The 25,281-nt window shown below is 42.0% G+C and overlaps 1 protein-coding gene across 3 annotated transcripts in view; it reads right to left on the bottom strand.

Moving 5' to 3' along the window:
* Positions 1-25,281, bottom strand: part of LOC144050081 (transcription initiation factor TFIID subunit 4) — a 78,879-nt gene that overhangs the window by 24,946 nt on the left and 28,652 nt on the right. For all 3 annotated transcript variants that reach the window (XM_077563013.1, XM_077563014.1, XM_077563015.1), the window contains 2 exons: positions 22,027-22,083; positions 4,080-4,202 (listed from right to left, as the gene is read on the bottom strand). In XM_077563013.1, coding sequence (XP_077419139.1) covers positions 4,080-4,202; positions 22,027-22,083 — 180 coding nt within the window. The remainder of the gene's footprint in view (positions 1-4,079; positions 4,203-22,026; positions 22,084-25,281) is intronic.

Below are 25,281 nucleotides of genomic sequence, written 5' to 3'. Positions count from 1 at the left end.
GGCTGGATGATAAGTGTGTCAAGGATGCGTCGGCGCTCGCAGCAACAACTACATAGCTGCGTTGTTTGAGTTGAAGTAACATATTTCTAGATGTTTCGTTTCATTCCGTTGTGCAAGGTTGCTGTTATCGTGAATAACTTGCGAGAGGAGCAATCGAATTAATCATAAGACACGTACATTGCGTCTAGACTATTCAAGGGGGTCGCAACCATTTTGGGTCCAGGACCCCCTCATAAAAGAAAGAACTACACAAGCACTGAGAGAACATGCACAAGTCAAGATTCTAACCCAGAATCTCTGACTGCAAGGCAGATACATCAACCACATGCACAACCATGCCGCCCCAGATTTGGACCTTTGAAGATCGACTTTGAGCAACGCCCTGGCGAAGTGCGTACAAAAGGTTCGGATAACTTTCCGTCGACCCTCTGCTGCCCCTTTGTCACTCCACTGCATCCCTCCTTCTTGCTCAAGGTGCTTCACCCTCGACTTTTTATGCCCGACTTCAAAAGCTACCGAGTGCTGATTAGGGTTGAGGCTGCAGGATGGTTGGGGGGGGCGACTACTGAGCGACCCCCAACTGAGATCCACCGCTGGGTCCTGGCAGCTAATCCTCCCTGCGGAGTCCTGTAAGGCCCCCCTTTGTTCCGTCCCGGTTTGCAGACTCACAGTCTTGACTGGGTTTCACAGCCATCGGCGGTCAGCAGAGGTTGCAAAAGTACTCACATTACTTTAGTAAAGATACGACTGTAAAAAAAAGACTGGTACTAGTACTGATTCAACTCCTTTACTTGAGTAAAAGTTCAAAAGTACTGACTTAAATGTACAAAAGTAAAGCAAAAAATGTACTACCCGTTTTAATAACTTTGCACAAATAAAACCTTTACACAAAGTAGTTTAGCTCTTTTATTAACTTGCTTAATTAACTTAATTAAATTTCCTGGACATGCTATCAAAACGTGAGCCATAGCTTTGCTAGCTTTGTGAAATGACTATTGATGTGCAGATCAATGTTGAAATATCAATACCACTGATACCAGATCTGTATGCTCTAAAATCGAATCTCAAATCAAAATATCGATGCTACTGATACATCAGTTATTTGAGCTGTAATGTAAATCGTTAACAGGAACATAGTGAACCGTAACTAAACACGGGTTCCCCATGGGAGGCAGGAAGTATAGCTGACATCACCATTCGTCAGTAGCACTCAGCAACCAACCCGCAAGTACCAGCTCGTCTTCGCCTTAGTGAGATCGCGTGTGCAGACCATGGCTAGTGCTATGAAATGTGACTACTAAAACGTCATGGAAAGCCTACTAGAACAGCCGAACTTCATTTGGTTCATCAGAGGCAATTCGAATTGTTGCAGGTGTGTGCTGACTGCCGTTTAAATTCAGTTTGTGGTTGGTCAATTCTGAAACCAGCCACATCCTGAGCTATAAGAGGGTGTGCACACTTTTTACTTCCCCTCACCAAAAGATCATTTTTTCTTTGAGTCGTACAGATCACAGGTCACATTAATGGTGGAAAAAGTTGTCAATGATTTAACTTGGTCTCATTTGAACAGGTTTTTTTAGACTATTTGTACAGACGCTCCCCTACTTACGAACATTCGAGTTGCGAACAACGGTACATACGAACATTTCTGCGCATACAGTATGTCGAAAAATGTTTGGAAAGAAATGCTGTAAGTTCGATTTTGTATTGCGCGTAGTGCTTCTTTCCGCCGCTAATACCGACGATTGGCGCTGTGAGAGCTCATTGGAGGCTGAGCAACGTGGCGAGGAGGAGGAGGAAGAAAACGCCGGTCCCCATGAAGCAGGAAATAACTTTTGAAGCCGATTCCAGCGACGACGAAGAATCTCTCATGATATAAAATCCTCCTCACCAATACAGGTTACTTGTACAAGCCTTAAACATACTTATATAAACCTTCAATATACTTATATAGGCTTTAAACATAAATTATAATACAAAATATAGCACTGAAGCAACTTACGAACAAATTCACCTTACGAACGATCGTCCGGAACGTAACTCGTTCGTAAGGTGGGGAGCGTCTGTACTCACTGTGTTTTTTTCAGATCAGATAAAGAATTTTTGAGCACCAGAAGCTGGCGGTGTTTATCCTACACGGCACGTTCACCATGAATCATTCTTGGAGTTGAAAACAACAATCTCCTTAAATAACACCATGGATGGGGAATATCTTGCTTCTCTGAATGTGTTAAAAAGAGTTCACGTTCCTCTAAAATCTACTCAAGTACAGTAAAAATTATTCCTTCTCGACACTGGGCCCTCAAATTAAAACAAGTCAATGAACCCATACGGGCGACTTGAATTCTGTCGCAGAGGTGAGAAAATGAGCAAACAGGGAGGGATGGGGTAGTATTGCGAGAGCAGGATCTCCACACCGCCATTATCCGGCTCATAATTTAAGCGCTGGCACGGTACTGAAGGGCCGCCTTTGTCTGGGATTCATGCGGAAAAGCTCAGGATGCGATGTCAGAGGGAAATAATCAGCGTGGGCCCTCCGCAACGTCGGGCTGCCCGCCCGCCTGCCTGCGCTCCTGGCCACGGGAGCCCCCCCCGGCTCATTTCTGTGGAGATGAAATCTATGACAAGCCCCTCAGTGAAGCTGAGAGCAGGCAACAGTCCAGTAACACCCACAGGCCTGCAGGCATCCTGTGACCCCCTTAGAAAAGTCACATTCACTTTGCTCTGGAGAAAGGAAAGAGAACGCCGGCGGCTCTTGCAGCCCATGTTAAATGAAGAAATGTGAGGAGGTGAAATCCAAGTGAAAATAAGTTAAGATTCCCCCCCTCCTCTTCCTTCTCTGCAAACACTCCAGAGGACTGTGCTTATGCTTCTCTAATTAAACATGAACAGGACATTTAACAACAAAAAAGAACAATGTATATTCATGTTTATGCTGTATAACTGCATTTAGGAAAGCGGCTTTCTTTTTTCTTTTTCCCTTTTTTTTGGGCTGCAGCAGAAGGTCGCAGGCTAATACCCATCAGGCTAAAACATTGTGAAAGAGCTCGGCATTGCGCTCAAGGAGCAGAAGTAATGCTTTTATTTTATTATTTATGCCTTTTTACCGGCCACATTTACTAAAGCCCGGCATGCAGAGACAACACGGCGGCTCGATACGAGCGGGTTTATTTAAATGACCGATTTCAAATTCAAAACTCGGCCTTGTTTGAGATGAATCAGACATATGGGCAGAATATGTGGAATTTCAAATGTTCCAGCGGACCGCCCCAAGGGAAAACGCGACTTTGTGGAGCAGCGGCAGCAGCCAAGCATGACTTTATGTATGACCCGGAAGATGACACTCAAGTCCGTGCTTTTGTTTATTACCAAAAACATCACATAAGGGACTATAATAAACCCTCGCCTATTTGTGAATCGCCAAACCGAAATCTCACCCACTTGCTGCTCAGGTGAAGTGAAAAAAAGAATGAAGCTACAGGTATTAAGGAAGGCAAGCAACTGTAATGCCCTTGAATATGGGAAAGGAGAGCCAAAGACACGGGGACAGATTACACAGGGGGAAAAAACATGGGTCGATGAATTTCTGGAGAGTAAATTGTGAATATGTACGGTACTCTCTAAAAATTCACCTATTTTCTCCTATCCAAGTATTTTTGGGCTTTTTGTGTGAGGCCGACAGTAGTTGTGGAAAGAAATGCTTCAAATATAAGTTCCCAATTGAGTCATCCTTCACTTTAAATTCCTATATAAAGTTTCCAATTTTGAGAATTTCCAGAATTTCACAACCTCAAGCATTACCAGGAGTCATTTCATGTGCTTCTAAATTGGTTTCGTTCTTTAGAATTCCAGCTCTGCGACAGCATCGCTCGCATGTTCACAGCATCCAACCAAATTGCTTTAATGTCATCCCTGTACAACTCACAGCCCCTTCGGGCAAAATAAGCATAACGTGTGGGGATGGCTATGATATACTATAATGTGTTAATTCCATGTTACAATTCATTACGATTACAATTCATTTCTTTGTTGGGCACGTTGTTATGTTTCTAAGGGAAATTTTAATTTAGGGTTCTTACCTCAGTCCCTGATGGTGTGGCCCCTGGTGAGTCCACCTTGCGTTTTTTGCGGGGTCCGATAGCCGCTAGGGCCGTGAGGTTGGCATCCCGCTGCCTCATCTGGGCCAGTTCCTGTTGCTGCATCTAAAAACAAAACAAAAAGAAAAGCACACACGTTAATGTAATGTTAATGTTAACTGTGGCATTCAAGGAAAAAAACTTTCACAGCTTTCTGGTAGAAGTATGTTTGAATGTAAACTATGCAAACCTACTACTCTACTTTAAATCATGACTGACATTGATATTTTATTTCTGTTGCTGTATTTTTTGTTCTATTTTTGGTAACAATTGGCTTGGCCAAAATAATTAACTTCGAAACAAAATTGCCTATTTCCTGTTCCTGTGCCTTTTCGTCCATGGCTTGCTGATGGGAGAAATCCATACATCCTCCAATTTCTGTACTGATTATACTCAAGGGGTGCTGGAGACTATCCCAACTGACTTTGGGCGAGAGGTGGGGTACACCCTGAACTGGTCAATCGACGCCATCTGAAAATAGCCAAAAATACTCATAATGAATAGTTTCAAAACAAAATTGCAAACTTCCTTTGTCTGAGAGTTTTTTGTTTGTGTGTGCGCGTGTCTACACGTGATAGATGTGTCCACCAAAAATCATCTGGCTACATAAAACTGGCTTGAAGGCTTCAGGGCAGAATTTTTTTTAAATGGCAGAAATACCATCAAAGCCAAAAATGCCCCAACTGACTTGTTTCAAACTAAAATGTCAGACTTTCTGTGTCATTTTCGGGCATGGCTCTTCAGACATTTTTGTAATACTCATAAAAGACACGCCTACCAAAATTCATATGATTTATAAGTAAATCTTGATTAACCAATTGCACAAAATCTTTTCGAAATGAGCACAAAATCAATCATTTCAAACCACAACGCCAGACTTCTTCTCTTTTTTTCTTCTACTCATACTCATGACAGACATTACCACTAAATTTCTTGTAGCTAAAATAAAACTTGCTTTGGGGGCTAAAACTCCCCGAAACATACTCGATGGCAAGAAAATGGTGGCTTGTTGTCAGCCATTAACAGAGCTGCCATTGGAGACTGAAGACACGTTTGTGCGCGTGTGCAAGGAGGCGGGTTCGGTCACATGGTCGCCGTTGCGGCGGGTGTATTTAGGGGAGGTTTGGGGGGGGGGGTTGAGGGGGCACTTCCCAAAGTAATGTCACGTCTAGCCGCAGGCCTGAGGGGGAGCCCAGCGTGGTTAGAAGCCGCCCTTTCTATTGGTTGGATGTGTAAGGGCCTGGGGCGGTGGCACAGGGGGTGTAGCACACACACACACACACACACACACACACACATATAAACATGCACACGTGCCTCTTGCATCCAACTTGGCCACAGCACTGGGGGATGCGTACCCACCAGCCTGCCTGTGTGCCTGCCCGCTGGGGCTGAGGCGAACAGGGACAATCAATGTGCGCTTTCATGTCTCCCATGTTCTTTTATGTTATCTCCCAGCATGAGTTTGGCCGGGCACCGCTATTTGTACATGTCGTCTGATCAGATCGGGAGGAGGTGGTGGGCGTGGAGAGGGGGAATTTACTTTTAAGATGCTGGTGTCCGTGGAAAAAGGTTGCTTTGGTGTACAAAGTAGGATCTAAAATGTGCATGCAGTTGCCTGTGATATTTCTCCCCGAGAAGCCCGCTGGCGAGGCCTGGCCTTTAGGGTGTTGCCACTTCACATTTAGCACGGCGGAACTGTTGAGAAATTCAAACGCACTGACAACACAACGTCAGGGCGGAATCATGGCAGCAGTGAAGACTGGCAGAAAATCACCAAAAAGATGCTTTTACAAAACAAGTGTAGTTGTGAAAATAAATATATTACGACAGAATTTGGGCAGCATGTGAATGGCACAGCTGCTTTGCAGTCAAATGTGTTTGAATTAGGGCATGTTGTCCCAGCGCTTGCATGAGCTTGGACACCGAAAAGGATATGTGGTAGAAAATTGATATGAATGAAAAGCAGTACATAGGAAAGTCTGGACGGTGTCATCCGCTGACGCCATATTTTCACCGAGCTTGACATAACGTCACTACGCAATGCTATGCAAAACATAATTTTTTTTTTATGCATTACCTGTAAGGGTTATTTTCCACAAAAACCTCACAATATATGTATTTTATGTTCATTTGAGATTCTCATCATGGACAGTTTGTGAACAATAGAAGAAACAGGTTATGATTATCGAGACAAAAAAAAAAAGAAGATCCATCTGCACTCCTTGACTGGATGAGTGAAACAGCCTACAGCCACACGGCAAAACATTTTGCCAAAAATCCACTCTCAAAAGGTCAAAAACTGACGAAGACTGTAGCGTGGACTTAACCAATGGCAATGGACTGTGAGGTCACTTTAAAGAGCGCTCAGACTTTCCTCTAAATGGCTTTTAATGAATGGATGATTGGGTGAAATGATAAATTGATGGGTGGATGGCTACATGAATAGACAGATGGATAGATAAAAAGGGTACATGGGTGGATGGCAAACAATGAATGAACGATTGGATGAATGGATGGATAAAAATGTGTTTCATAGTTTTCAAACCAGTTTGAACAAAATAAGATCTGTATATATATATATACTTATATAAAACTTTTCCCCACACCAAAAATACAAACAAAACCACTGCAGCTTCAGTCAAGCACTGACAATTATCAATGCCAACCATATTAGCTTCTGCCCCAAACAGCACGCAAAACTCTGTAGGCCTGACCTAAAAGAATGCTATTTCAAAATGGGCGTGCAAGCAGACTACACAGAGGGAGAGAGAGAGAGAGGGAGAGAGAGAGAGAGCGCAAGTGAAAGAGAGAGAGAGAGGGCTATCTTACTGATGGCACCAGGATGCCGGCACCCCAGCCTGGCAGTTGGCACCAGGCATGTGCTCCCAACGCCCACAGCAACTGCCTGCGTTTTCAGATTTATGACCGTACGATAAATGGAGACCTTCTTTTTGCCATCTGCAAGCCCTCCAACTCATCTAACTTTCCAGTCACCGGCGACGCTAGGGAGACATATTTCTGATTTCAATCTGGTGCCGTCGTGCCCGGTCGGTCCACCGTCCTCAGATGGTGGATTGTAGCCACGGTTGTGGAAACAGTTTTGTCAAACTTAGAATTCTAATAGAATTGTATTGTAGTGGCTATGTCAAGAACATTTAATCTGTATCTTATCCTGCGTGCAGACTTGGTGGCAAATGACCGTCATCTTAAGTCAAAGTACACCAGTAAGAAAGAATTTGCCAAAAACGGCCACTTGAATCCAAAATGTCTAACTTTCCGTTTGTTTTCAGGCATGGGTTCTTGGGACTTTTTTGTGCATCCTGTCATAATAGACATGTACAACAAATTTGAACCTGGTGTCGGAAATGAGCGTAATACTGGGAAGCAATCCAAAGAGCGCTTAAACACCGCCTCAGCTCAAAAAATGTAGTCATACATTAAATGACAGCCCTTTATGAGGGATTTCAAAATCTTTTGTTTGTCAAATTCCCTAATATGATGGTAAAATGGCCAAAAATAGTTTTGTGTTGTTGACTTTTCAACCTCACTAATTTCTCGTATGATATTTGTTCCTAGTTGAGTTATGTTGATCTATCCAAATCAACCACATTTCCCTAAAAAAAAAATTTGTACTGTTTTTAACACATGGAAAAACAATTATTTCTGCTTTTTTGCTGCACCATAAAAAAAGAAAAAGAAAAAAGTTTGACAACAAAATTATCTGTGCGTCCTTGAATTGAGAAATTGCACTATTATTATGTGCTATAATATTCATCAAAATTCTTCAATAAATTCTCGTAAAAAGGAAAAAAAATCTTCAATAAATATTAAAAAATATATAAATAAAAATACATTCAAAATCGGGTTCACACAAATTTGCAAATTTACCCAAATGACTCTTTTAAATTCATGCATTCATTCATTCAATCAATTTTCTTAACCGCTTATACTCACTGAACAGTAAATAAAAATCCATAAAATCCCCAATCATTAACGCAAGCAAATCCAAATACATTTCCACATTCTCGATGTTTCTAGCACCATACTGACACCATCAAAAGTAACAGTAAAGGTTTGCTTGCATACATTTGCCAAGTTCCGTTAAAGGCGGCACACAACATTGAAAAATATATACGTATAATCCGTGTTTTCAAAAGGATCTTAAACAGCAGCAATTCCAGTCGTGCCCTTTCAAAGCGCAGACGGCGACTTGTAAAGTCAAATTATCAACAAAAGGTCGGCATGTGTAAAAACATTTTCACAATCAATCTAACTGAGAAAGAGTAAACGCCACTGCATTTGCCTGATGCTGTGATGGACTGTGACGATTATTTTTTTTTCCCAACATGTGGTATTGAGACTAGTTTGTGAGTTTGATTACGATGGAGAGATACATTGAATTCTGCATCGGATGGTTCTTCAGACATTAAAAGTCCGTTTGCAGCGATCCATATCAAATTAGAGCCCTAAATGAGGGCTTTCCAAATATCTTTTTTGATTTTTGTTTTGTACGTATGCTTGAAATTGTAGGCAATGTATAGAGCGTCTTCTTTAAATTGTGGGGAAAATGCATAATATATCTCACTTGAATTGTGAAATAAATGCAGTATGTGCTGTTTAAATTGTGGGAGAAAGTTATATCTAGTCAAGTATTTTAAATCGTGAAACAAATTGTATGACTCCTGCAGATTGTGAAAAGAATAAATTATGACACTTATAAATTTAGGGGGGGGGGTGCATAATGTGTTTCCTTTAACTCAAAATTCCTTTAGATTTTGAACTGTTTGAACGTATCGACAAATGCAAACAAACAAATCAATCAAAAGTAATCAAACATGCCTAAAATACATGAAGAGGTCTGCTTGGCTCGCCAAGATGGCCGACCTGCCCTTCATCATCTTTGGCTGTTTTTAACAAAGCCTTTCCACCACCACCCTCCTTCCATCTATCCCTTCTTCACCCCTCCCCCCCCCCCCCTCCCCGCGGCCTGAGGGGAGGCTCGCGGCCGCCCAGACGCTTACAGACAGATGTCCTTGGTGGAGCACAACATGCTCTGCTTGACGTCACAAGCGGCTGCGGGGCTGCGAAAGAAGCTAAAAGGAAGTGCTGTCTGAAGACGCCGCCATTAAAGGCTAACCGGACCGTACAGAGCTCCCCATTTTTCTCCAGCGGGACACAGCAGGTAGCTTCCTTCTCCTTGGTGGAATGCATGTGTTTTTAAGTCACCTTTTGCACTTTGTCTACTTTTTTGCACTTCCGTCCTTCTCTTCTTGTTTCACATACAAAAAGAAGTCCAGGTGTTAAAGGAACACCTCCAATAAGAATATGTAGCGCCCGGGAGGACATTGCTGGCACGGAATCAACTCTAAAGTTCTCAGGTAGAAAAAGAAATAAAAGATTGAGCAGGGCTCATTTACAAGCTATAATATGACGTGCTGTCAGGTCAATTAACATCATAGCCACTTAAGTGAATGAGTAGTTTTAGAATATACTGTAGTTATGTTATTATTATGATTGTTCTTATCACTGTTATATTATTACTATCATTATTATTATGGAAAAACATTTTTTCCATGTTTTTCCAAAAACATGCATTGCAGGTTGATTGGACACTCCAAATTGTCCATAGGTGTGATTGTGAGTATGATTGTTCGTCTCTGTGTGCCCTGCAATTGACTGGCAACCAGTTCAGGGTGTACCCCGCCTACTGCCCGAAGCCAGCTGGGATAGGCTCCAGCAACCCCCGCGACCCTTGTGAGGACAAGCGGTAAAGAAAATGGATGGATTATTATTATGGATGCAATTATTCTCTGCCCACAGCTTAGGTCATTATGCGAGTGTCCTTGTTAGGACCCTGGCAATGGTTCTTAATATGCACTTTAGGGTGCGCCCCCTTACTTTAACTTGGAGATTTTTGGAGCCGGACCCAGTTCCACTTCTGGTAACCTCTGTTGCGTCTAGCGATATGTTGTAAGGCTTCTTAACTGAATTTAAAAACGTGACCGACCCCTTTTATGTGCGCTATACTCTGTGAATGGGGGGCATGGTGAGACAGGGGATCCCCCATAATCGCACAGGATCATCTTTCAGTGGCATACAATAATTGGGCTTTCCTTGACTTAGGGAGAGGGACAACCAGGCTCAAAAATCGACCCAATTATATTTATCAACATGTGTGTTGCAATCTTTAACAACATCTCTACCATCAACCGCAACTATCCTCCCCAAAAAAGAAGCCTGACGCAGTACCCAGACCGGCCTGTGAGAGGCAGCATGGCGAAACACACCACAGGATCATCCTTAGAGCCATTCGCTGAATTAGACCATAAGGGTTTGAATCTGACTCAACATCTGGCCCAATTATTGGCACGTGTGCACCACGGCAAGGATTGTTTTTACTAACATTTGCATGACCTGCTAAGGCGCGGAGAGGGATGTGCTCAGCCTATTCTGAGATCATTAAAATTATCGCTGATGTAAGGAGAATTTCCCTTTTTAAATGTCCTTCCGCGTCGTCTCTCCACTTCGTCGTCAAGCAGTCATCCTTTTCTTCACCTTTTTTCTCTAATTCAATGCTCAACACCCCCCACCCTGCGCCCTCACTCTCTCTCTCCTTCTATTGATCACGTCTAATTTGCATCCAGCGAAGATGAAAACTCACACATTCGCACTCGTAGAGAGAGGACGCCGCCAATGATTTATTCATTTTGAAATCAAAAAAAAAGAAGGGGGAGGTAGATGAGAAAGGGGGGGATATCTTCATAGAGGGCGGGTGGGCGACTAAGCAGCCTCTGAGCCTCGCTCTCTCTATGTGGCCCCCCCGGGTGGGCACGTGGTGTGCAAGCGCTCCTAATTAACAAGGTGAATCATGTTGCCGCTCTCTAATTAGCCCAACATGACAATCTAATGGAAACACGCAGACCCGATGCCGGCGCGCTCTTGTCCTTCCTTCCCCCGTATGGACGCCCGCAGTGACAACACCTTGGGATTCAACCACAAAGCAAAGATGGGACAAGAGTTGGTGTGAGGTCAGAATTCCGTGGGGGGGATTTGCAAGGTGAGCGCAGCCCCTTTTTCTTAATTGAAACGCATCCCCGGCACCTTGCCACCAGCGTCGCTTGGGCGCGCCCAATTCCCCCGTCGCTCGCGCTTCCCAAGGAGCGCTTGGAACGCCGCAAAGACAAAAGTGAAGCTCACAGGCGAGGAGACGTGTCGCTTTCTCCCTCTGAGGCAACAAAAAGAGAAAAATCTCCTTGTTTTCCTTCTCATTACAGCACTTTTGTAATAGAGGAAAACACACACACAGGATCACCAAAGGTATCGTTTTAAAAGAAGCCAGAAGAAGAGTGATGTTTTTTTTTCCTCTTCTGGTTCTAACGACGTGGCTTCAGGTGAAGAAGAAAGAAAAGAAGGAGGGGAAAAAAATCAAGTTCAAGACCACAAGATGACAACAAAGCAACAAACACAAAGAAGTTGTCCTCTTGAGGAGCGCTGCAATGATGATTCAATTATAGTGGGACCTTGACCAAGTTACAAGTACCCCAACTTAAGCTTTTTCAAGGCAACTAGGGCAGGTGCTCCCAACCACCAGGCTGCACAGTGAGACATAAAAAAAAAAAATGTTCAAACACGTCTTTTAAGTGAACGTACTGAACGGAGTCATTTCATGAACTGATTCCTTTCTCAGTTTAGTTGAGGTCAGCTACTAACATTCTCCCTCAGCATTTTCTGATAACGAGCAGAATTCATGGTTCCATCAATCCCAGAAAGTCATCCAGATCCAGGTGCCGTAGTAGCAAAGCAAACCAAATCCATCGCATTACAACCACCATGTTTGACTGTTGGTATGATATTCTTTTTTCTGCTGCGTTACATTTACACCTTTCAAAAAGTTCAACTTTCATTTTGTTAATCCATTGAATATGCTCCAAAAAGTCTTGAGAATCATTCAGATGTGTTTTGCAAAAGTAAGCTGAGCCTTTATGTGTTTTTGATCAGCAGTTCTTTTTCGCTTTGGAACGCTGCCATGGATGCCATTTTACAGTCTCCTAGTTAGTGTTGAGTCATGAACGCTGACCTTAACTAAAATGAAGGAGGCCAGTAGTTCTTTAGACTTTGTCCTTTGTCGGAGATGGATGGAAGGACAAACAGACGGAGCTCTCACCATGTTTCGCTTTATCCTAAAGCTTTAGGAATGACGTTGTAACCCTTTCCAGACTGATAGATGTCAATGAGTTTATTCCTCATCTGTTCTCGAATATCTTTCAATCATGGTATTTTGTTGCTGCTTTTTTAAGCTCTTTTGGCCGACTTAATTTGTCGGACAGGTTATACGTGAATTCTTGATTGAACAGGACTGGAGGTCGGATAAAATTAACTGAGCTTTCCAAAAAATGTGATTAGCGATTTAACAATGGGGGCAAACATTTTTTGTCAGGCAGCGTTGAATTTTTTTTTTTTTCTTAATAAATCAAATCTGCATTTAAAAACTGCAGTTTATGTTTGCATAGTTTAGCTTTGTCTGATTTTTAGGTTTGTTTTATGATCTTAAACATTAAAGTGGGGAAACAAAAAAAAAACAAATTGAAGAATAAATAAAATACTTTTTCATGACACTATCTACGAGGCCAAAATATACGATCCATGAAGTAGGACATGCAAAACAACGGAATTCTCTTTAAAAGTCAGCGCACAGAGTGAGGAGGAGGAGGACTGAGGATGGAGGAGGGGGGGGGGGGGTAGCCTGCGTTTGGGCCTTCCTGCCCCAGGCATGCCTTGCAGAAGAGAGAGCGCCGAGCAGTTTTCTGCCGGGCCAGAGGAGAGCCTATGAACTTGCGCATATAATCGACTTAATACAAAGAAGAACAAAACAACACGGGCCGATGTGTTGTCCTTTGACACGCTGGAGCCTCCTGCCTCTAGAGGAGCGAGGCCAATTGCCCGATGGGGCAGCTGGCGTGGGTGGGATCCGGTCCAGGATTGCGCTGACCTGGTCACTTGCGGAGGATGCCGGGCCAAATAAGGAACAGTACGCGAATTTACCAAAAAAAAAAAAAAAAACTCGCCTCTTCATTAAGTGAGCAACAAGGTTAAATATTTTTAATGCTGGGCATATGTCACAGTAATAACAGTGCCAATTTACTAACATATAAACAGCAGGGCGATTTAAAATGAGAGGTCCAAAAGTTGAGCCGGCCCAGAATTAACACGGCGGTGGAGGTTCAAGGCATTTCAAGCTTTGCTGGTGATTCAAAATGGACAAAAGGGATCTCCGGGGCGCCTCGAGGAAGATAACACTTGAGGAGAATTATTCCGACAAAGGCCTCCAAGAGAGAGAGTCTCACACACAGGAATGACTTTAGGCAAAAAAAGAATAGAGTAGAGCGGAGGATGGACTCTCCGTGCACTGAGCCATCAGTGATGAGCACCTCGGTGTGTGAGTGGACTCTTTGTTTCACACAACATCTTGTTGCATTCACCCTTTTTGTACGATCCTTAAGACCGCCTTTTATGAAAACAAACAAACAAAAAGTGTCCTAACATGCTTTAATGCAGATTCTTTCAATTTCAGGGCTTTCAACATCCTCGTGAATTTTAAGGAGCCGCTACCAAATACCTGCAAAATTTGGTGTGCTTTAAGTATGTTTAGGGCCATCAAAGGGATGTTGATGTAAGAATAATGATAATAAAGCTATTTCACTGCACCTTAGAAAGAGCAGGGAGTTTGGGCGGCATTTTAGCCACCAAAATGTGCATAGGTCAGAGTAGGTGAGTTTTTCAGCTAATAGTTGTTTGTTTTACATAAAAATTATAATGTGTTTTTTCGAGACAGTCCTCCAATAAATACAACCACATAGGTCGCTTTGAAAAGGTGTCATGGCTCTGCTCTCAGTGCGGTGTGTGTTTGTTTTTGTTTTTTCAGTTTCTAATTGAGCAGAGGGGCGTGTCCTCTTGCACCACACCTGTTTCCTATTCCTAATCAACGCTTTATAAGGACCGGAACTGCCGGCACTCCCCGTCGGACTATTGACCTTGTCCAAGTGCATTATTCAGATCACGTGTTTCCTATTCCCGTTCTAGTTTTTGTTCTGCGTTTTCACACTAGTTTTTTAAATCCGTAGTTTTAATTTATTGTCTCCTCGGCTTTCTGGCTGCTTGAGTCATTTTTCGCCGTAGTTTTTCGTTTCCTCAGCTTTACGCTTGAGTGATTGATCTTCACGTGTAGTTTTTCTCACGTCGCTTTTAGTTTCTCCGCTTTGTAGAGCTCGTTTGTATTTGTTATTCTGTTTATTCACGTTGTGCGGTTTTATAAACCTCAGGTGTATTTTTGTTACTTTCTTTCCTTGCAGCTTTTTGCAACGACTTTTGTTAATAGTTTTTCTCCTGGCTTCGTCCGCCGCTTTGTGTCGTTACTCCCTGCTGTGTAAGAATTAATTTGTCAATCTTACCCGGAAATCATTACAAAAGGTGCGACCAAGTGTTGCGTCTTTTAGTTTAGCGACCTCTATCAGCCATGTTAAATAGCGTAAAAATACAAAAGCGGGACTCGGACCTGGTTCCGTCCAGTTCCGAAGACGTAAAGACGTAACGTGTACTGTACAATCTCACTGAAAGCCTCATCCTAACACCATTCGGTATGTCAGCAAATTGACACGTGAACACTAAAAAAAACACCATGATCATTACCGGTCCGCTAGCTCAGTACGATAAACGTCCTTCTTCTGACCAGATGACCCGGGTTTGATTCCCTTAACTTTTTTTTTTCGCTATTTAACATTGCTGATAGAACATGGCCGATAGAGATTGCACTATGTAACACTTGGTCGTATTTTGTTGCATGGTAAAACGACCAATATGGTCGTTATTGTTGGAGGACTTGTTGTTTTTTTCGCTCTCTCTCTCTCGCTCACTTTCTTGCCTCTACTCAGTGCACCTCTAAGTTCTTGTGTCCACTGGCAGCCCGCAGATGCGGCGATGATGAATCTGTGGTGGCAACGCGTCTCGTGCCGCCGACACGATGATGTATCTCCGCTGGCCTTCGCCTCACCCTCTTCCCCATCCCCTCCCCAAAGTCTTTCTCTGGCCAAACGCACAGACACGGCGACAACAAAACAGGAAGTGAGCTCCGCGATTTGCCCATTGATTTTCACCGCGGGGCATTTTGGAAATAGCCCATCTGACCTTTCGGCCAAACGGTGGAGGAAGACGAGGCGCTAGACCAACCCTCTCTCTCTCTCTCTCTCTCTCTCTCGCTCTCTGGATCTTGCACAGTGTTGGTGAGACGTTTAAATACCAACGCAGTTATGTTTTTATGTAAAAAGCGGCGTAGAATCAGCATTATACACGACTCCAAATTATTGCTAATGCCACCTAAAGTTTGCAATGTTTATTACTGGAACTGATGCAAAACTGTATGTTTTCAATACAATATATTGTATATGTATTACAGTGGCTGGTGGAGAAGTCAATCATCTGGGAGGGACATTTAGTATGAATTAAAAAAAATAATCATCTGTTCAGGTATTACAGAACTTGTCTTCATTAGGGTGGTGTGTGAGCTGTGAGCCGATCCCAGTTGACACGTGACAGAGTAAACCCTGGTCTGGTTGTCTGCCAATCAGTGGGCACATATAGACAAACAACCATTCACACTCACGGTCATACCTATGAACATTTTAACAGTTTCCAATTTTCCATGTAACCGAAATGCATGTTTTTGGAATGTCAGAAGAATCAAACTCAGAAACTCGACTGCTCACCAGAATTCACACGGGTGCTTAAACTTGACATCAATTGGAATCCATCCATCCATTTTCTATAGTCCTGGTCCTCAATATGGTCATAGGTGAGATGGATTCAATCCCAGGTGACTTTGGGTGAGAGGCGGGGTATCCCCCGGACTGCGATTGGGCATTTAGAATCAAAAATCAAGTGGAACCGGGACTAACATTCCAGTTCTCCCAGAATCGTTTAGATTTGGAAAGATCTAGTAAATTACACATTTTATTACAAAAGTTGACATTATTCTTTATAAAATAGGAGTATATTTTTGAAAATTTATTCAGGAAAAAAACAATGACTGAGGTAATTAATATATTAAGAGGTTTTAATTGGCTGAAAGCCAAGATGATGATGAGGAATTCATTTATTATGCTTGTTTTATTGGAGAGCCGTTCCCATACGGCATGTATGCATTTTTTTTAAACGATACGACAACAATTATTGCAAATTATAAGCTATGGCTTGTGGTTTAGAACCACTATATTAGAGGGACGGCCACTAAATTATATCATTGCGTTCTGCTTACATCATGGTTACTCGGCGCGCTAATCACTCTTATGACAGCCTACCGCTGGAGCGTTGTCGTGTTCTAACGTCTCTGTTCATCATTGTCACAACACGGCAACATTTCAGAGCAGTGTGGGGCGGCGCCTCGCTCGCTCAAAGCGCCTTTGCTGAATTTTTCATGTTCCCGACTCGTATCAAAGAGGCCTGGAGCACTTGGATGGAAGGAAGGATGGATGGAAATATTACTCGGATTCTGATGGGGCCGGTTTATTAGGTACACCTGCACAGTTTTTGTACTGAATCTCATTAAAAGGAGTCGTGCCATTTTTCACCATTGAAAAGTATCTGTCGTGTTTTTGTCAAAAGAGTAAGACCATTTATTACAACACACTTTTTGCCTTTCTGATCCTGTGCCATGGTAATGAGCCACTGCTTGTACTTCTGGGTCAATGCTGAGTACGGCTTTTGTTACCATGCCGACCAAGTAGTAGGACTTCACAATGCGGAGGGCGGCTACAAGAGTTTGAAGAGAAACGTGAGTTCCAAAAGTCAAAGCGGTTATCAATGATACATTTCAGGAGGTCCTATTGCACTGATTCTACAACACTAACATCAAAAAAAGGTGTCTAGTCAAGTCTAGCCTAGTGAGTGCCTGGCCTGTAGGTCACCCGTAGCAACCAGCCACAGCCGCAGCCCATTCATAAAAAAATAAAAAAAACAGAACATACAGCAAATCAACCCTTACTGATAAATGTTCCTCACTGCCAAGCAAATAAACCGAGTGTTTACACTTCTGTTCAACAATATAAAGCCTATTCATTTTCATTTCTCCGCAATGACGAGTTTGCATATACAGTACGTGCGTGCTCCGGGAGACGAGGTCGGGGCTTCGGCGGAGTGTCCGAGCCCTCATTACCCTGATGAAATTTGTGCAGATGTGTGAGCTGCCGACAGACTCGGCGGTGACACAAACAGCCAGCTCTGTTGCCTTGAGCTGGGCAGGTGATGGAAACGGGGAGAGGCACGAGCGCTGAGAAACGGCGGCCATTAACTGACAAAAAAGGAGGGGGGTGTTATATATACGAATAGTTGAGAATAATAGCAGCGTTTGAAAATCGTGTGTAAAGATTGAAATCCCTGTAATAGCTTTATTTCACAAATTGTATTCATGAAGGGAAGTGTTATACAAAAGTAGGGGGGAAAAAGCAATATGTGCGTGTATAAGCACTGTTTCTGAGAAGTGCGCCATGTGTTGCATTGCTCGTAGAAAAATAAACATTTAGGCTACTGCATAAACTAATAAATGCACAAAGATTTTTTATTTCGTTCGCAATCAATCACCAAACTCAAACTGTGATTGTATCAATTGAAAAGTGATAATTTTGGTTTCTTTGCCACGTTCGAAATTGGAACGGCATATTTCATGACAGAAAATGTTTGAGTTTGGCAGTAGAAATGCAACACTGACAAGAAGCAGTTTGCAGAAACAGTGCTTATATGATTATTTACTGGATCAGTGATGGTAAAGCAAAATCATAAAGCATGTTTCAGTTCAAACAGTAAGTGGTTGAGTTTATCAGCTCAAGGGAAGATCAATCTTCAAGCATTTTCAGGCTTTGCGATTAATATTTGAGTTTGTCATGAAAAATGCAACAAGAATGTGAAGCAGTTCTCAGAAACAGTGCTTAAAAAACTAAATATTGGTTGATTAATGCATGGGAAAGCAACATCCTCAAGGATTTCTCCGTTTATACAGTCGACGTTTGAGTTTGTTACAGTAATGCCACAAAGATGTGACACTTTTCTCAGTACAGTGCTTATACAACCACATATTGCATTTTTTCTATTTCTGTATAAACTTTTCCTTTATTTAGGTCATTGCAGGGTAGCAAAATCTTCACTGAATACATGTTAAGAGTTTGTTAATGGAAGTAAAGCAAAATCTTCAAGTATTTCAACTCTACGTACGAAATATTTGGATTTGTCAATAAAAATGCAACACAGACGTGAAGCTGTCAATTGTTTGCAAGAATGCAAAATCAGGACATCTTACAGGTGGCTTTTAAATCATTATTTGAATGGCCTGGATTGATGTGAAGAACTTGAAATTGACATATGGTATATGCCTGGGGGAAATACAAGGCAATTGTAAAAGACAGCGAAATAAGCAGATCTTGATTGCACAAATTGTTATCAAGTAATCAATTCTTGTTTTCTGTGTGCCTTGTGTGTTTGCTGTAACCATTTTGGTTTTGTGGCTCTGTCTTGGCCAGGTCACTCTTAGAAAAGAGGTTATAAACCTCAATTCGGTTTTTTTCCCTTCTTTTTTTACCCTTTTTAAAATAATGGAGATTGATTGGTTGATTGATTGATTGATTGATTGATTATCTACAAGGATTTTCAGTATTTTTTTACACTAACTGCTCAAGTTTATTGTAAAAGGCAACATAGATGCGACATAGTTCTCAGAAACAGCTTCTACATGGAAACGTTAGTCCAGTGATTGGCAGGAAAGCCAGATCAATAAGCATTTTTTGGTTTCTGTCATAATGTTTGAGTTTGTCAAGAAAAATGCAACGCAAATGTGTAGCAACTTTTATGTTCTATGTCCCAAAATGAGCTTGTTATAATGTCAGGGTATGCGTGTGTGGCACTGATCTGGCCACATCCGCATGATGAGCACACTGCCACTTAACAGGGAGGAGATCCACTTTGATCACATGGTTCCCCCTCGGGGTTCCGAACCTGCCGCTCTGCCTATTACACAGATTCATTTGCATATACGGGGCTTATGGTTAAGGGCTGAGATCTGTACGCAAACGCTTCTAACCGGCGCAGGAGGAAAAAAAAAGGAGTCCGGGTGAGAAGAAGACGAGTGTTGCCATTCGCCGGCGGAGAGGGGCTCGTTGCCTTTGAAGGTCACGAGTTCAACGCCAAGGAAAAATCCCCCAAATGAAAGCGTTTGGCCCAGCGACAATGGCGGGGGTGCCCTTGAGAAAGACACTTACAGCTGCTACTAAATAGAAATGGAATAGTCACACTGAATGTGTAGCATAGAAACACTTTCAAAATGCAGTTCTGGAAGAAATAAAAATACAATATAAATGTTTTTTTTAAAAAAAAAAAAAAAAAAACACTGGACCTTCCTTGGTATTTTAATTTCTGCCAAAATGACAACATCTGTATTTCGAAGTTATGTTGTCAGTTGTTTGTAGAATAAACAAAAAGGCTAATTTTATCACTATAATAGCAACTGTTCGCATTTGTTCCTAGGCACACCTCTCTACCAATGTGCTTGAGTGTGGCACATAACACTTACACTTTAACCCTGGAGAACCCACGGGGTCAAATTTGGCCCCTATAAATTCTGCTACTCAAATAACAAAGACCTTTTTTTTTTTTTTTTTTTACAAATTTAACTTCAAAAGTCCAGAGTGCCACTTCTGACCCCTGCATGGGGCCATCTAGTGGATGGATATTGCACTTACATGAGCCAGAGTGGTGGTGACAAGATGGCTGGCAACATGCTGTTTTGTTGAGCTGGAAATCAATCCAAACAAAACCATCTTCTCAGCAAACCATCAGATGGTAAAATTGTGTTTTTTTTGTTAATCTATTTCATATCATGTTGCAGAATACCTAGGAGTATGTTTTATATATATATTTTGATAAATTAGCAACTCTGAGCTAGTTCAAAAAACAAGGGTTAAAATTGAAAAAACATATATTTTGGTGTTCAGTGAACTTACATTTAATGTATAATTCATAATTTTCCAAAGAAGAAAAGGGTTCTTGGGTTCTCCAGGGTAAAGAATCAACATTTTTCATGTATTAAATTTGCTGTATTTCAGGAAAAATGGTGGAAAATGCTGACTCCCCCCCCTCTCTTTTTTCCCCCTGACAATTAAAAGTTGGAAAATATTGTGATCCAAGAACTATTTCTGTTTTGTTTTGATTTCATCAAGGCCTTGTTGAATTCTCCTTTACCACAGTCTGATCACGACGTTATAAAGTGCAACTTGGAAAAGTGCACAAAACTATATAGACTTAAAAAGAAAGCTGATGTGCTGCTTAAGTTTGCAATTGCAAACGACGACAACAGGTGAGGGCTGCTTTTTTCTTTTCTATTCTTTTTTATCCTTCTGCCCACACTGAGTGAAAGAAGTTAGTGTGTAGTAAACAAGGACAAAAACAAACCCAAGCTATGACAGAACTCTTTCGTAAACATGAAGAAGAAGAGAGGTATACTTTCCGAGCTCCGCTGGGAATGTGTCCTATACGAGACGAGACGCAGCTGCTTCCGTTTCAGATTAAAGCGCCTTAGCGTGGCGCTTTAGCCTATTACACGCAAGAGACAATGCGTCTTTGCGCTCCTTTGTAGCCGTAAAAGTTAATGCGGGGAGTAAATCGCTGCGTCTGAAACGTTTATTCGGAGGGTAAACTCACTTTTTTTTTCTTTTTGTGCTTGCATAAGGCTCCTGCCGTGATGAAACGCAAGTTTGTCTACAAATGAACAGCATAGGGAAAAAGGACAGCGCTAGATCAAATGCATACAAAGTTTCCGAACAAGGGATTGAGTAATGACACAGGAAGGAATAAAGATGGAATTCTTTCAACTTTAAATACACTTTAAAAGAATAAAGGTGTTATCAATTTTTCTGTGATATCTACTTTTTCTTAGAAAATTATAAATTATTATTAACGGTAGGTATAAATTGCTACGAGAATATAGTCAATAGTCAAATGTTTTGCAAAAAAAAAAAAAAAAGTATAATTAAAAAGTAAAAAAAAAAATTTTGGGGGGGGGGTGATATTTTATAATTTTTTCGCCATATAACGTTTTACTTTTTTTACCACTTACAGTAACTTACAAAGTCAAGTCTCATTTATGAGAACTAAGTCAATTACAGGAACAATGAAAATATTGTTGCAATGTTGCTGTTGAAATTTTACTTTTACGACTTTATTGCTTGGCAACAAAGTGCCTGAGGTTGGGGGTTCGAATTTGACCTCTGGCCTATCTGTGTGAAATATGCATGTTCTCTTTATACTTTCGTGTGTTTTCTCCGGGTAACGTGTTAAGCTTCATTGAAATTGTCCTTAAGTTTTTGGTATGTTGGAAGATGCAAAAGTAGTTGATGATTTGAACCCTCATCTTCAGACAAGCTAGCCACTCGGTTGGCATGCTGCCTAAGCTCAGTTTCACTGGACATAAATTGTCATGTGCAGATAAAATACTAGAACATGCATTGCAGGTTCATTCTAAATTGTCCATAGGGGCCCCGCCTCTCGCCCAAAGTCAGCAGGGATAGATTTAAGCTCACCCGCCACCCTACTGAGGACTAGGATGGATGGATGGATGGACTTGACCCCTATAGTAGATGATAGCCTTTCTACTAAAAGGAAGAGCAACAGTCAAAGTGCTAAAAAGCTACAAACTGATGAATACGGCGATCTTTTGGGGGGCATCGACAAGGCGGGAATGATTTCTCCAACTTCTTTTTTCTTAAATTTGACGTTAAACGGAATTACATATGTGGCGAGCGTATGAAAAATTCATACACGCAAATCTGGCAAATGTCAAGGGTAATGATCTTACCTCCTTGGCTTTCTGTTTCAGTCGAGCTTGCTCTGGGTCCTCTTGCCTGGAGCGGCTCTGTGGAGTCAAAGTGGGTGGGGTGGAAAGTGGGGGTGCGTATAGGTTAACAGCTGGTTTAGAGAAATCTGTCTTTCCCTTATAAAGAATAAATAGATAAAGAATCGCTAGTCATCCTTTGCTGCTACAGCGAAAATAGTGCGAAACAAAAAAAGGATATACTGTATAGGCGTCGCTCATGTTTGAATTGGATTGGCAACTTAGTGTTAATCATCTGCTCATCAGGTTCAAGCCCAGGAAGTCATTATAAAAGGCTACATCAAACCAAAATGGGCCCCTTGCTGTTTAATTTTGGACATGGGTCCTTGAGACTTTTTCATGTGTCCTATATTGATAAGACACGTCAACCTAATTTTGTGTTCATGCAGCGCATATAGCAGCCCGACCCACCAGGAAATCCCCTGGTTGTCCATCTTACCCATTCCAGGCCGGGACATGTTGACCAAATCTTTGCCGATCAGTGAACCATTTTGTCAAAATGCAACGCAGGTGGGGTGTTTCTGGCGTGTGCACAGTTCAGCAGCTGATTTAGGCCCCGTCCCCGTTGTTCCTCAAACAAGTCTCGTACACACCGAAGTATTTCAAGAGTTGCGTGTGTCCAAAAGAAGACGCTGAGGACGTTGAACGGCTGTAATGTATATGCCAAGTCTGGAGTGGCGCTGTAGCGTATCCACAGGGAGTTAACGGAAAGCGTAGAAGAAGAATCAGCGAAGAAGAGGGACACTTTTTTTAAAAACTTTATTGCAATCTACAGAACAAACATGGCTTTGCATGTATCAAAACAACATGAAAAAGACGAACACAGGAGAAGTGACAATGGCGGGTGATTCAAGTACACCACTTATTGAACATGGGAATAAAGAAGCAAAATATTTTGCTGCAAAAGCATAAGCAAGCTAAGGAGGCTGTGCAAAACAACTGCGACACGGCCATTGTTGTTGACAGACTGACAGTTCGCGCGCAGTCACGTGAGAATTAGCGCATACGTCATCAATCTGCAACAATGCGTCGTCATTGAGCTGCGACCATTACGTCATCGCTTGAGGAGTATCCTGCGTAAGGTGTCCAGACGGATGCGTACGGGGCGTGTATTGAAATCTTTCCACTCTGGAGCCCGGTTTCAAAAGTGATCGGCTTCAAGCTCCGAAACCACGCCGTCATGTGGACGAACGGCTTGAACGGTAAGAAACTTGTGAGGATACATTGAAACTGGCTTTCGTGTGGACGGGGATTTAAAGAAACCACCTATCCCCCATTTTTCCCTACAAAGCATCCTGACTCATCTGTTGCTGCTACAGCAAAAAAAAAAATGAGCAAAAATGGGAACAGGATACGGAGGTGTCAAGGACATCGTGTTTGAATTGAGTAGAAGTGCAACGGAGCGCACCCCCGGGGGGGCTGTGGCCTTTAAACCCGCTCCAAATCCAGCCCTAAATAAGCCGCTGGAGGGGGACGCTAATCAAAAGAGGTTATTAAAAATTCTGCATGAGCCAGCACACACTCGCACACACAAAGGGGGTGAAGGATGTTGGTGAGTATCAGTGACAGTGTCACTGTGAGCCAGTGTGGCGATCCGTTAATGTGTGTGCGTGCGTATGTGTGTGTCCCTGGCGTAACGACACTTCTATTTTAATAAGCGGCCGAGATGTGGGTGAATACGCGTGTCCCTGGGAAATCCTTCGCTGACGCGCGAAAACGTGTATACGGCTGACCACTGCAGGCCAGGCCGGAACATTACAGTATCGCAGGACGCGGCTATTTTTGTCAAGCTGGACATCATGCGCTTTTCAAAGACAGCCAAATAATTGACAGTATATGCAAGTGTGAAGAAATTATAGGAAATGTTGCAGTATATTTGTTTTGTAAATTTGGTGGGTTCAGTTGAATATCAGTAGAGGTGGGAATAGCAAAATAGCTCATGTTGCCGACATATATTTCCCGCTGATACTGAAGATCAAAACTATCTATGTAACTCAAAAAACACTTATAAAGACACATTTCCTAGTCAGAGCTCGTCAAAGTACAAGCCCTGGAATTCAGCCGAAATGGCTGCTTCATACCAAACACCAGAATTCCCACTTCCTGTTAAATTCTAAGCAATGGGTTATTAATACTTTCTCATAAGTCCTGTAATGAAAGACATGTCCACCAAATTTCATGTTGATCAGTGAAACAGGTGTTGGGGCTAGTTTTTTTTTTTTTTTTTTTTTTATTCCAGTAGGTGCTACTGAATGATTTTTTGGGAATCGTATTCAGCACCAATTTTATTAGGATTTTGATGCAGAAATGTGTGATGCTTCTGGCATACTGAGACCCCTAAAAATCTTAAGAAGAGATAATGACTATTTTACATAATAATATTTGTATTTGTTTAATTTTCAAAACCAGTCTTCAGATTTGTCCATGTCATCTTTTATTCTGTGACAGTGGCATATTTATTTATTTATTTTTAGCATTGTTGCTTTTCCAATTTCAACTTCCTTGTTTTTTGTCATGTTTTGGTTCTGTCATGTTCAGTTTCTGCTTTCCTTGTCTTGTTAATTGTGACCCTGCCCTTCCTTGTGTTGTCCAATCAGTGCCCTCAGCCACTTGTGTCTGGTCCAGGTGTGTCTTGTTGCGTCATTAGTGTTGGTGTATTTAGTCTGCTGTCTCTCCTCTGTCTGTGTTGGTGCATTGTGGTATGTATGTTTGTCCTCATGTCATGCTGCCTGTTTTCTGTTCCCTCCCAAGTTCTAGTTCAAGTTCAAGTTCATGTTTTGTTGCTGTCTGTTTTTTGTTCCCTCTTTTGTTCAAGTTCAAGTTCATGCTTTGTTTTATGTTTTTGAACTTTGGAAACCTTTTTGTTAATAGAAATTAAATCCCTTTTTTTTTTTTTTGACTACACCCCTCTGCCTTCCCGCATCTGGGTCCTAAAGCCCCCCGTTTTGACATTTTTACATTAATGGCATATAAAACATATTCTCTATGGAGTTCATGTCAAGGAACTGACTTGGCCAGTCTACTGTAAAACTCTGCAATTCTTGCCCCTGATGCTACTTATGCTGTTTCAGATCATCTGCTTATGTAGAAACCTAAGATTGCTTGGGTAGGACCTGTTATTACTTAAATGCAATTAGTGCATTCATTTGCATAGATTGTTCGAACTAATTAGCTTCCAGTTTTAACAGGACATTATAAAGTATTGTTTCTTCCATTCTT

This window comes from Vanacampus margaritifer, chromosome 4 (genome assembly GCF_051991255.1).
Source record: "Vanacampus margaritifer isolate UIUO_Vmar chromosome 4, RoL_Vmar_1.0, whole genome shotgun sequence".
Taxonomy (NCBI): domain Eukaryota; kingdom Metazoa; phylum Chordata; class Actinopteri; order Syngnathiformes; family Syngnathidae; genus Vanacampus; species Vanacampus margaritifer.
Note: the sequence above shows the minus strand (reverse complement) of the source record. Positions and strands in the feature narration are given on the sequence as shown.